Source organism: Anabrus simplex, chromosome 10, assembly GCF_040414725.1.
Source record: "Anabrus simplex isolate iqAnaSimp1 chromosome 10, ASM4041472v1, whole genome shotgun sequence".
NCBI classification, from domain to species: Eukaryota; Metazoa; Arthropoda; class Insecta; order Orthoptera; family Tettigoniidae; genus Anabrus; species Anabrus simplex.
Window position 1 is genome coordinate 13,513,318 of NC_090274.1, and position 13,257 is coordinate 13,526,574.

The 13,257-nt window shown below is 37.6% G+C and overlaps 1 protein-coding gene across 3 annotated transcripts in view; it reads left to right on the plus strand.

Annotated features, from left to right (window-relative positions):
* Positions 1-1,002: 1,002 nt before the first annotated feature.
* The window catches only part of LOC136882280 (caspase), a 40,538-nt gene continuing 28,283 nt past the window's right edge, over positions 1,003-13,257 (plus strand). The window contains exons 1-2 of one of the 3 annotated variants that reach the window (XM_067154833.2): positions 1,003-1,160; positions 12,123-12,269. In XM_067154833.2, coding sequence (XP_067010934.1) covers positions 12,148-12,269 — 122 coding nt within the window. In that variant the 5' untranslated portion in view covers positions 1,003-1,160; positions 12,123-12,147. Of the gene's footprint in view, positions 1,161-1,252; positions 1,457-12,122; positions 12,270-13,257 lie in introns of those variants that run through there. The other 2 variants (XM_067154834.2, XM_067154835.2) reach the window with 2 other exon arrangements.

The window sequence follows — 13,257 nt, forward strand, 5'->3', positions numbered from 1 at the left end:
TATTTACAATGTCAAGAGTATCCTTTATATGCTTGACAATGTCGGTATTTCCATAACTTTAGTATGGGTACCAGGTCACGTGGGTATCGCCGGTAATGAAAAAGCAGACTGTTTTGCAAAACAAGCTTCTCGTCTTCCTGTTCCGAATACTAACAATATGGTTCCAGCTTCTGATTATGTAGTTATTTTTCGACAGGAGGGACGTTCAGACTGGCAGAATTTCTTCCGACAAACTGCACAAGTCAAAGGTAAATTTTATTATCATTTACAACCAAGCCTTTTAGTTAAACCTTGGTTTATACGAGGATCTTATACTAGACGACATATTATTAACATCATTCGGTTACGGTTTAATCATGCCCTCACACCACAGTATCGATCACGGTTCCATTTAACGCAAGATACCAACTGTTTGTGTGGTACAGATATCCGTAATGGCGATTCTAATCACATCCTCTTTGAATGTTCTTTGTATGCTAACCAACGTAAAAAACTTATGGCTAACCTCCAGCGACTTAAGCAGGTTTTTCCTACCAGTGTTTCTTGTTTGCTCTGTAATCCTACAGAAGAGATTATTAGAGTGCTAAATTTGTTTCTAGATGAAGCTAAGATCGTGTTATAATTTTGTCTATAATATCCAGTGAGAATTACTCATGCTTTCTCAGGTTCCATTTGAGTGATTCCTCATATCATTAGTGTATTAATTGTGAGTGTTATTTTGGATTCTTCGTGTGGGTGACGCTTTAAACGCAGTGTGATTGCAAGTTTGGAAGTTTCCCGTATGACAACAGTCTATACTAGCAAAATGGGGTAGTTATGTGATATAGTTAAGTTTCGTGTTTTGTGTTTTTCTACTTGCAAGTTCAGGCATCAATTATTGAATTGAAGTGTTTTCATTTATACTAGTGTGTTTACATGCGTAAGCGAGTATTGACTGGGTGAAATGTCGTAGACACAGCCCAATAAGCATCAGCAAGCAAGCAAGCTCTTCTACTCTATTATCGTTCAAAAGCCTAAAGGCGGGAACACGAAGAAAATTTTCATTTTCCAAGTATTTTCATTTATTACACAGCATTATTCACCCCCTGTTGTGTGTTTTTTTTTAATATGCTTTCCACGTTTAAACAACGTCTATAGTAGCGGTTATATTACCCTTAGAGGTGAGTTTAAATTTTGAATTATATAAAATAGGAATGCATTTTCTAATCGAGGACACATTGACAAGTGGTGGTGATTATTGTTTTAAGAGAAAGTGAGGGGGAAAATGGGAGTTTCCTGACACTTCGAAAAATGAAGATTTCGGCCAATAAAACTCGTACCACCGGGGTCGGAAAAGAACAATCGTCGACCAAGGGAGGTTGGAGAGGAGAGTTGAAAACGAGGAGCCTGGCACAAGCAAGTGAAAGCAGTGCCAGACTAAGCTAGGGGAACCAAATACGCTAACTCACCTTGACGAGTATGTTTTAGCATAGGCTAAAAATGAATTTTTCCATGGAATCGTCACCAAGTTTGAAACCTCCCTTAGGGATAAAATCTGACAAGTACGATGTTGTGAAATCGTCCACTGTCACTTACAAAATGTAAATACAGTACTAAGGGGATAGTTCTGTAGATGTAACCCTGTTCAAGAAACAATTTTTTATATATTTTTATTCTTAATGTCACTTATAATCTTAGCAGATGTGATCCCATTGTTCCTCAATCCTGGTGTACTTTATTGCTGACACTGCTATCTGTGTCCTAAGTGCATTGTATAACATTAATAGTAAAGCACTTAATTTGTGTATATAGAATTGTTTCAATTTCAGATTGTGCAGAAGTCTGCTATTGACCTTTTACTCTTCATGCATTCTACTTCGTGATAACATATACATGTTAGTTCACATAGCTCACACACACACACACAACTATCATCAGGACTTAGTCTTGCAAATCTTATAATGCTATCCATGTATTGCCAGAGTGTTGACAAAGTGTGCGAGATCCTGGTTTGAATACGTCCATGTCCTGTTTAACATTGCTGTCTGTATAAGCAAGTTTGCAACTCAAGTCTTCAATTAAGAAAGGTTCCTATGCAAGCTCGTACACCAGACTTGAGCGAGTAAGTCTGGACACACTGTTGTTTGTCTTTAGGTAACTTCTTCATCTTTTTTAAAGTGCAGATATTGTATGTGAGCTTATCATAGGTGATCTCAATACCATAGGTCAGAATACGGATTATTTCTGCATGAAGTGGTGCCATCACCACCTTTAGAGATAATCAATTGAAATTCTTGATGTCATGTATTTTTTTTGTGTGGCTGCTGCTTCTGCTCTTAGTTTGTGTAACACTAAAGGAGTTCGCTGTCATCTGTAATGTCAAACAGAGGTATTTAAAACTATTTACAGTGCGAATTCTCTCATGTTATATGGAGATATTTGACCTTCCTTCTGGAAGTTCATTATACATTTTTTTTCATTATTCACCTTCAAATTGTTTATCTATGTCAACTTTTCCAGTGCATCTAATGCCTTTTGCAGCTCATTGGTATAATTCAAGATATCATGCAAACATGTTACCATATAATCAGCATCTTCTTCTTAATTCTCAATCTGAAGATTGATGTGCAGCAATTCTCCTCAACTCCTCTTTGTAATCTTTTAATCTCTTCACTTTCTGATATGAGCTTGCTCCTACATTTTCTCTGATCGGTATAAAGTATTGCAGTGTAGGTCTTCCTCTCTTGTCTTGGATAATTCCTTCCAGGACATTAACTATAAAGTATTGTACCTGTAGAGCTGGTCAATTAATTGGTCTCTTCTTATTGTTGATAATAAAGGTATTTTTTGCCTGTTCAAAGAATTTCTTCATTTGTGAGTTTTGCTGTCCATGAAATCCATCCTCCTCCAGCACCACATCTCAAATGCCTCATAGGTTTATCGCATGCACCAATAGCCCACATTTATGAGCCGTACAAGGTCACATTCTGGACATAGCACTTGACAAATCTTCTTTTAATTTAGTCTCGACATTTACAGGGACTTTTTTTATCTAGCCAGGGCATTGTCACCCGTGCTGCAAGCTTGCCTTCCGCTAAGCCCTTTGCTGTAATGCGCTTCTCGGCGGCACAAGTTCCCCTCCTTTGTAGTCTGCGGAGTGTTTTATCAGGGTAAGGTTCAGTTTAGTCAAGTGTTCCCTTATTTATTGCTCATTGTGTTGTTCCAATGCCATTTTCATTATGTTAGCATGTATATTACATAATACCTTCATAAAGTACAGGAAATCTTGTGTGAAAACACTCTGTGACTCAGTACTGAGCGAGTGCTGGCCGCATTACAGCAAAGTGTTGGCAGCAGACAGGTTCACAACGCAGGCGACCGGGCAAGCAACAATTCCCTGAATAGATTTTAAAATGTTCCTGTAGATTCCTCGATGTAAGCATCACACTTGCCTTGTAATAAGCAACCTTTGCCTGTGCAATGCTGCTCTTTATTTCGGCTGAACTTTTTCCACCTGAGTGATTTTACTTCCTAAGTAGGTAAAGGCATTTACTCGTCTGAGTGATAAATAATTAATGCAGTATGTTGGCTGTTGTGTACCATAATTTCAGTATTCTTTGTATTCATTTTCATGTCATACTTTTCTCTCAATATCTTGTTTATTCTTACTAATGCTTTTTGAGGTTTCTCTCTTGCTCAATAACAGCTGTGTCATTAGCAAATCTTATCATTTTGACTTCCATTTCATCGATCTTTATCCCTTCCATATCCTATTTACATTCCTCAATGGCTTTCTCTATATAAAGGTTGAACGGCACTGGTGACGAATTACATTCCTATCATATTTCTTTCTGTATGTAAGCCTCCTGTACTTCGTCATTTATGTTTACATGCCTCTTTGGTTTTTGTGCAGTGCATATACTATTTGTCTGTCTCTGAAATCTTGAATCTATATCAACACTAGCCATAATCTTCAGTAAAATATTCCAGTTCACATTATGGAAGGCTTTTTCTAAATCCACAAATGCAGTAAACAGCATTTTGTCTATAACCTGCAGTTATATTATGGTATCTTCCCTTGTATCTCTGCACCTTCTAAATCCAAATTGGTCTTCAGCTAAATTTGGTTTAATATTATTATTGTCAATATTTTTGACTCAGTCTCACTGATAGTTTATAGTGTATATAATTACCACCTAGTCAATACTATTAGGCCTACAATGTTTATTGTTGGCTAATTACCGTACATGTTTAGAGAACTTACAGCAAATACAGTAGAGACAATACGCGACACTTACTGATTTAGCCGTGTTAAAATGGGAGACGATTCAACGGTGGTGCTCCTAGTGACTTGACCTGAAAAATCGCGCTAAATTCAAATTTCAATGGAAATGTATATACGAAAATGGATAAATAAATTACGTCTAGAAAGAAAGTGTTATTGAGATATAAAACTTCGAAGTAGCTAAAGCAATTTTGGATAAATGAATGAAGAATTATTTAAAAGGTTGTTATTCAAAGACTGAAATTAGACATATAAACAAGATGTGAAATGGACTGTTGTGAAATGGGTTGATCTTTCATTTATGCATTACTTTTTTTGCTTTAGCATTTCTCCCTGAACTTTTACGGTTAGATTTGTCTTTTTTCTCATTTAAGAAACATTGTATCATCACATTAAGACACTTGTCAATAAAAGTATCGGCATTTCCGTACACATATGATGCAATGAATTAACATTTAAAATCTGGACAATTTTCCTCTTAACATGAAGCCTACTAACAGAAAGAAAATCTATAAAATCCCGGCTTTAATCTGAGAAGAGGGATAAAAGAAAGAAAAGTATGAAAATGTTGTCGATAGTGATGCTTTGAGGATTATTTACGTACAATTAGAGTAAAAATGTAACATACCCTTGGCTGTATAGTCGAGGATTTTTAAAGTCGCTGCCATGGAAATGATCTGAACAGATCTTATAATTCTTATATAAGCGTAACATCCCTTTCTTGTTCACCTTATCCAAATCACTTCTGTGAATTTCAAAACCCACAGATCACACCTACAACAACACGTCGGTATTAAAGGTTAACTGCTGCACTATACAATAAAATATGCGTATTATATTCTAAGCCAGTTAAAATATGGGTCGAGCAGGTCAGAAGAAAGTACTATAAAAATCTCTTTGTCACTGGAAGAATATATATGCAAACACAATATTACTTACATTTTCTTGTCACGAGGGTAGCGAAAGAAGGACCGCGCATTCTTCTCTACCTCATAGTTACTGCAGCCAAACACAGCACATACCTTTCCCCTCGTGTTGAGAGGAGATATCAAGGAATGACGCACGCTACTATTTAATTATGTCAACTCACTGAAAACGCATAAATAACACCAAAAACTTCACACACACAAATACACGTGCTCTTATGACAGAATCAGTAGGTCTCGTGTCTACCCACTAGAGAGAGCTCTAATAGCTGTCCCTCGATATCTCGCTGAGTGTCGCATATTGTCTCTACTGTATTTGCTTACAGCTCTCTTCTTCAGCTGTTTTGCAATCTACCAATCATTACTTGGACTTTGATCTCATTACTTGTCTTATAATTAACTTACAAATTGTTAATCATTCTAATTCAGATGTTACATAGTCTAAAAACCAAACTATTGTATGTCTATCTAAATTAAAAAATTGTTTTATGGTCTTTGTGTTACAAATTCCTGTCTAAGTGTGATAATAAATTGTCAGTTATCTATTTAAATAGTTTTGCCTAAAAACAAATCGTCGTATGAAATATTTATGTATCAATTCCAATAGCTGTATGTGGAAATATGTTGCGACTCCTATTGATCTTTCTTCTAATCCACTGTTTTTAATGTGATTTTACAATCTTCCTTGTTTCTATGAACAAAGAAGGGAAGAAAAGAAAAACACTTATTACTTGATTCTAGATTGAGAATCCTTGATGTAAACGTATGGTACTTAAATGATTGACTTACTACTGAGTGTGTTGCTTGTCTCTCTTGTATATTTAACCTTGACCTTTTGATTGTAGTTCATGGAGTCAATGCGAGCCACTTTTGAACATTGATCTTGTGTTAAAACCTAACGTAAAACCCAAATGTAAAAATCTCCACATTTGATGAAATGAAAGGAAGATACTGTTTTATAATTACAAACAAACTTACTTTTAGCTCTCACAGTCTTTATTTAACCCTGTGCCATACACTGTGTCTTTATGCGTTCACTTCTGAATCCAAACTTGTGTGACCTTGTATAGTGAAGGTGTAGGCAGGGAATACAAGCAGGCGAGGGGGAAGCATGCTACTGTCCGTTATTCAGGGTGGGAGGTATGAGTCTGGGAAGGCCTGAATCTGGTTATGCTCAGCTTGTGATGTTCTTCACATTTTAGAGTTTGAGGTTTCTTTGGTATATTGACTATGAGGCACTTTTTAAAATCTTCTGGAATTTCTCCAATGTCATATATTTCCATAATCGGTCCAAATATGTAGCCGTGTGTTTTATCATCCAATCCCTGTATTGTTTCTCCATTCACTTCATCGCATCGTGATGCTTTATTAGTTTTCAGTTCTTTCACAGTTTCGTTAAAGAGGGCCCCAGTTGATCACTTGTTACGCTATGTTCATTTTCAAGATTGTTTGTCAGCTGGATCTTCATATACTTTTTCTACATATTACTTCTATCTTTCTCCCACTTCTTTGCTTTCAAACAACACTTTCATGTTTTTATTTAATATGCTGCTACCACATCCAGTGACTGTTTTGAATTGTTTCTTGATCACTTCTTAAGCTGTTTCTATATTTCCTGTCTCCATCCTTTCCTCTATTTCCTTGCATTGTCTCATTGTATATTCTTCCTTCTTCCTTCTTCTTCTTCCTTTTCTGTTAACAAAATTTTAGCATCTTTGATAGTTTCTAATTCCTTCTTCACTCTTTGAGTTTTTGAATTTTCTCCTTTCTTCCAGAAGTTCAAGCACATGTTCAGTAAACCATGGTTCTCATGCTTGTTTAGTAATTTTTCCTATTTTATCAGCATACAACTATACTATTACGTCATTTGATTTGTCTCTTATCGCGTGACCGTGGATAGAGGATTCGAGCCCCACTGTCGGCAGCCCTGAAGATGATTTTCTGTGGTTTCCCATTTTCACACCATGCAAATGCCGGGGCTGTACCTTAATTAAGGCCACAGCTGCTTCCTTCCACTTCCTAGACCTTTCCTATCCCATCGTCGCCATAAGACATATCTGTGTCAGTGCAACATTAAGCAAAATAGCAACTACAACAACTCTTATCGCGTGAACCATGTCGTAAGAAGCAACATTAAATTTTAAAGGGCTGAGGGGGTCACTCTGTAGATTGCCATTTGTCTGTGTGGTCTTCTTTGATGTTGTTGTCTGAGATGATGACACTATTATTTCTTAACATGTTGTGAATCAGGATAGTGAGAGTTTTGTCCTCCACCAGCGTATCAAATTTCGACAAAATGATGTTCCGCTTGAGATTGTTGAATGTCTTAAGAGATGACTGCATGAAGTTTTCCTTGGAGTAGTCTGAGAATGTTTCGTATGTCGTCCAGTGGTTTGTTGCAGCATGTAGTGTACTACTTTCTAAATCCAAACTTTTCGCCAGGAAGTTTGGTGTTGATTTCTTCTATGAATCGTACGGTCACTAATTGTTTTTCATGTCTTTAGCAGGTTATTCTCTAGAGCAATTCCTTTGTAAGAGTTCAGATTGTGCAAATCATCTTTTCTTTTGTATAGAACTTTCGACATTCCATGCACTCATGCATTCATTAGGTTTGTGCGAGATGGGAGTAGCTAGCATATTAGCTAATGCCTTGATGTGCTGCCTAAAAACCCAGGAGGCCCCGGTGCTTTTCCATCCTTTAGAGTAAATATGGTGTTCTGGACCTCATTGATTGAGAACATGATGCTGTTGAAGTCTGTTTCGATGTAATTTCTTGGATACGCTGTTGTGGATCTCCGCTGAAGTGTTCCTCCCAGGTGATCATATCTATTTTTCCAGAGCTATTTGTGATCTTGCTAAGTATGGGTCCTTTGCCTCTTCTGCCACCCCTATTACTTCGACTTCAGTGTAATAATTTCTAGTTTTCTTTAATAATTCTTTGGTTTTTCTTCTGAGTGGGCTATAGTTTGTAAGTTCTTCTATGTTCTGGCTTGGTTTTTCCACTTGGAGAGCTTTTAGGACTTATTTTCTTTCCTGGTAGCAGAACTACTTTTTTTTATCTTCATGTGTTTACTGTGATGTTGGCAGACTTGAAAGTTTTCCCAGTACAGAATCAGCAGGATCCAGTACTTTCCCCTTTATTTTGTTGTATAAATTGGCAATTTTCTCTGTGCTTTGCTTGAAGATGCTCTGATTGAGTTTTGAGCTTTTAAATTACATTAACTAAGTCGACACTGGGGAGTATGGTTTCCTTCTTAACAAGTTTAAAAAAAAAAAACCTGGATCACTCAAATTGGAGCACCTAGCCAAATCGTTACTGGTGAAGGAACTCAATTTCAGCCAGAGATGTTAGCTCAGATATGTGGTTGTAAGCTCAATAGCTGCAGTCACTCAACTGCGGCCAGTATCCAGTAATCGGGAGATGGTGGATTCGAGCTCCACTGTCGCAGTCCTGAAGATGGTTTTCCATGGTTTCCCATTTTCACACCAGGCAAATGCCAGGGCTGTACCTTAACTAAGGCCTCGGCCGCTTCCTTCCAATTCCTAAGCCTTTCCTATCCCATCGTCGCCATAAGACCTATCCGTGTCAGTGCAACGTAAAGCAAATAGCAGGAAAAAAATGAACTTGAACTACAGCGTAATGGAGAAATTGGAGATTTATTGTACCTGAAAGGCAGCCGTCAGGGCACATGGTAAAAGGAAATGGAGAGACATAATTCCAATGATCCTTCTTGGTCTTTGTTACTGTGTGAGAAGAAAAAATTCAACAGCTGAGGAGATGCTTTACGGTGCAACTCTCAGAGTGCCTTATAATTTCTTTGGGCTGTCAGGTACTGGACATGTGAATTTACCAACATTTGTTCCCAACAGTATCAAGATATGGTTCAATTAAAGCGTACTGAACAACACCACTTGTAAACAAGGATCTTCACTACACAAGTCATGTGTTTATAAGAAATGACTAAGTGAAAGCCTCTCTTGTATTTCCCTGTGAAGTGTTCTAGTGAAAACCAAAATACTTGACCCTATCGATTAAGGACAACGCCACTAATATTACAATTGACGGACTAAAACTGGCCTACATCCTTGTGAACCCAAGCAGTGCTCTTCAAGAACTTCAAGGTACACTGACAAGCCAACCAGAAACCCCACAAAGCTTTTCACATCAGAATAAGGTTAATATTAAAGGCTCACAAAAGACACTTATCAGATCCAGTAGAGTGGTGAGATTTCCTGTAAGGTTCCTGGACAATATTCAGTAACTTACATACTGAGGAGGGGTTGGTGTGGGTTCATCTTGGCTCTGTTTTGATATTTGTACTTTTTATAAAGGGACACATGAAATGAGGGAAATATTGTAAAAGTTGATTGACAAAAACCAACAAACAAAAAAACTGTCCTATTAAGGTGTCTGATATTCCATCTCCTTATGCTGATTAATATAACCTTTCTTAGTTTATAATTTAACACTGAAAAACCTATATTTAGAAGTAAAGCTGTATGGAGCATAGGGTATGTAGGAGTTGTAGTAAAAATGTAGGGACTGATGACCTAGATGTTAGGCCCCTTAATACAACAATCATCATCTATCAGTAAGGATTTCATAATAATAATATTATTTGCTTGACGTCCCACTAACTACTATTGCAGTTTTCAGAGACGCCGAAGTGCCGGAATTTAGTCCCGCAGAATTCTTTTACGTGCCTGTGAATCTACCGACACGAGGCTGACGTATTTGAACACCTTCAAATACCACCGGACTGAGACAGGATCGAACCTGCCAAGTTGGGGTCAGAAAGCCAGCACCTCAACTGTCTTAAGCCACTCAGCTCGGCAGTAAGGATTAAAAGCAGAGGACATATGTCTCTGGAAAGACCCCAATTAGAATGTGGTTTGTGTGTGTGGAGCCTGCACCAGTACTTCATTCGAGAGCTTCAAAAGATCCCAAGGAAAGCCCCGCTGTGAGTGGGGGTGGTAAGAATAACACCCACAGTATGCCCTGCCTGTCGTAAGAGGTGACTTAAAGTAGCTCCAGAGGATCTTAACTTGAGAGCGTGGGTGGGTGACCACAGGGCCCTTAGTTGAGTCCTAACATTGCTTCCACTTGCTTGTGCCAGGCTCCTAACTTTCAAACTCGCTTAGTTAACTCTTGTTCTTTTCCAACCCCAACGGTATTATGTGTGAAGTCCTAGAGAATCTTTCATTTTCACGCCCATTGTGGTCCTTTGGCCGATACCTTCATTTTTGTAAGTGTTGGATCCCTTCCAGTTTTTCCCTCAGATTAGTGTTAATAGAGGATGGTTTCCAGTTGTACTTCCTTTTAAAATAATGATTACCATCACCACCTCCCAAGGAAAGCAGCATGATTTGTTCTGGGTGAATTCCACAGAAGAGTAGTGTTATGAAAATGTTGCAAACTGTAGGGTGGGAAGACTTTGAAGTAAGGAGATGGGCTGTTTGATTAAGCGGTATGTTCCAAGCTGTCAGCGGAGAGATGGTGTGGATTGACATTAATAGATGAATAAGCTTCAGTACACTTGTCATCGTATAGGCTTTTATTACAATGGGTTCACCACTCCCAAAGGCATTTTAGAGCTACTGCCAGCCAAAACTTGTAGGGCACTCCTAACATGAAGAACAGATGCCTTTTATAGCCACTCCTCTGGAGTACAGACGCTACAGTTGATATGGGGTTTCAGTGGCATTTCCTCCACTGAGAGCCCTTTTCCCTCCTATAAGGACTTCTCAGCCCTTAGCTGTTGGTCCTTATAGTGGGTCAGGCTATTTACCGCCGCCCAACACTCGGTGTGGATACACTAGCTGTATGGTTCACTCCCATTACCATAGCAAATTTAACTGGCCAGAAGATAAATCTGGAATTCAAGACACATATAAGGGCAGATTGTTTATAGGAAGAGAAATTAGGAATCAAAATAATTTACCAAGGGAGTTGTTCAATAAAATTCCAACTTCTTTCATTTTATTTTGTAGTTTTCTGCTCGGTACAGGTTATTTACTTTCGTATGTATATTGTTATTTGATTGATTATGAACTTATGTTAGGCCCCTTAAAACAACAAGCATCATCATCAGATTATATACCTAGATTTTTAGCAGAGTGTTTGTGTCTAAATATGGCATCATCATAATGGAAAATTAGTGATTTATGGCAAAATTTGTTGGAAGATGAAAGTGACGGATCTGCAGGAAGGTTTTATACTCGTCCTATTACAAACCTATACCGACTTATGCTTCAGCAGCCTGGATGTTGACTAAGTGGAACCAAAGTAAGATACAAGCAGCTGAAATGAGGTTCTTGAGGAGCATACAGGGAAAGAAAAGACAAGACGAGATAGAATACGAAATGAGGAAATAAGGAGAAGCGTAGGAGTGTGTAAACTTCAAGAAGAGATTGATATAGCAAAGGTAAAATGGTTTGGACACATGATGAGAATGCCAGGAGAGAGAATATCAAAGAGCACATTCATGGATACAGACACTGCAGAGAGGCCTAGAATGACATGGAGGAGTTCTGTTGTGGACTGTATTGCAAATAGAGGAGTCGATAGCAATAAAGTACTAGAAGAGGAGTGGTGGAAAGATCGCGTAAGGTGAAGGGCTTTGGTACACTACTCTGGAAGAGGGAATGGATGAAGAGAGGAGGAGGTCAATAAGCTTGAATAGAGTTTTTGAACATATGAAATATCACATTATGAAGATAAATTTGAAATTCAAGAGACATATTAGGGCAGATTGTTTATAGGGAGAGAAATTATGAATCAAAATAATTTACTACGGAAGATATTCAATAAATTTCCAACTTCTTTGAAATCATGTAAGAAAATGGCCTACTAGATGAAAAATTGATAGGGAATCTGCCACCTGAGAAACAGCCCTAAATGTTTGTGGACTCATATAACCATGTTCTTAAAGTTTTAGGTCATAAGCACCATCTGTGATGTCATCCGAAGGGCAACAACTTGTACCAGGAGATGCTGTTGTCTCTGAAACAGACACGCAAGTTCTGACAGGACTAGGAGAAGCTGTAGTCTCTGAAACAGACACCCAGACTCTGACAGGGTAAGTGGACTATCGCTGTGCAGGTCTCTGTACAACATTTAAAACAAAATGCCCACAGGAATCTTTGATCAACACTGCTCCTTGTAGATAACACAAAAATAAATGAGTGCAGTTTTCCGACCATCTGTTTGAGCGCCATTGCTGTAGTGTTTGTAAACAAACCTTCATGGGCTCTACTTTGCTATTATATTTCATTTTGTTTTGTAGTTTTCTGCTCAGTGCAAGTTATTTACTTCCATATGCATATTGTTATTTGATTGATTATATACCTAGTTTTTTAGTAGAGTGTTTGTGTCTAAATATGGCATTTTCATAACGGAAAATTAGTGATTTATGGCAAAATTTGTTGGAAGATGAAAGTGACAGATCTGACTTTAATGATATTGAGAATGGACCTACTGATTCAGAGTGGGATTCGGAATGTGTAATAGCTATTTCTTTGCATCATGTAGCCTATTAGAAAGTGGAAGGGATGACGAGCTCGCTATACAGAAACCTATCATAACAACATGGTCTAAGGTCATGCCTCCTGAGCAAGGCATGTCAATACATTTTCCCTAATATTTTCAAGAATATACCTCTAAGAGTGATGAAACTTTTACTAACGCATCACAGGTATATTATTGACAATATGCATATCTCAGTTTGTTTTGACATGTTTCAGTTTTGTATACATATGATAAAAATTTTATTATGATGTTGCATTTAGGAATTACACTTTTTGAAAAACTGTACATTTTTCTGGTAAAAAAATTATGCAATTTCGTGTCAACACAACAATCCTCAGTGGATTAGCTTCATGGTTTTATTTCAGTCATGTGTTCTAAAGCTCAGATATATTTAGTATTTTATAATTTATAAAACAAAATAAATAAGATAAATTACATAATTAAAGTAATATAATGTGTCAAATATTTAATGATGACGTGCTGTAAAAATGTCAATGCCAGTGTAGGCTACAGCAGATGAACTAGTCATTCTACTGACA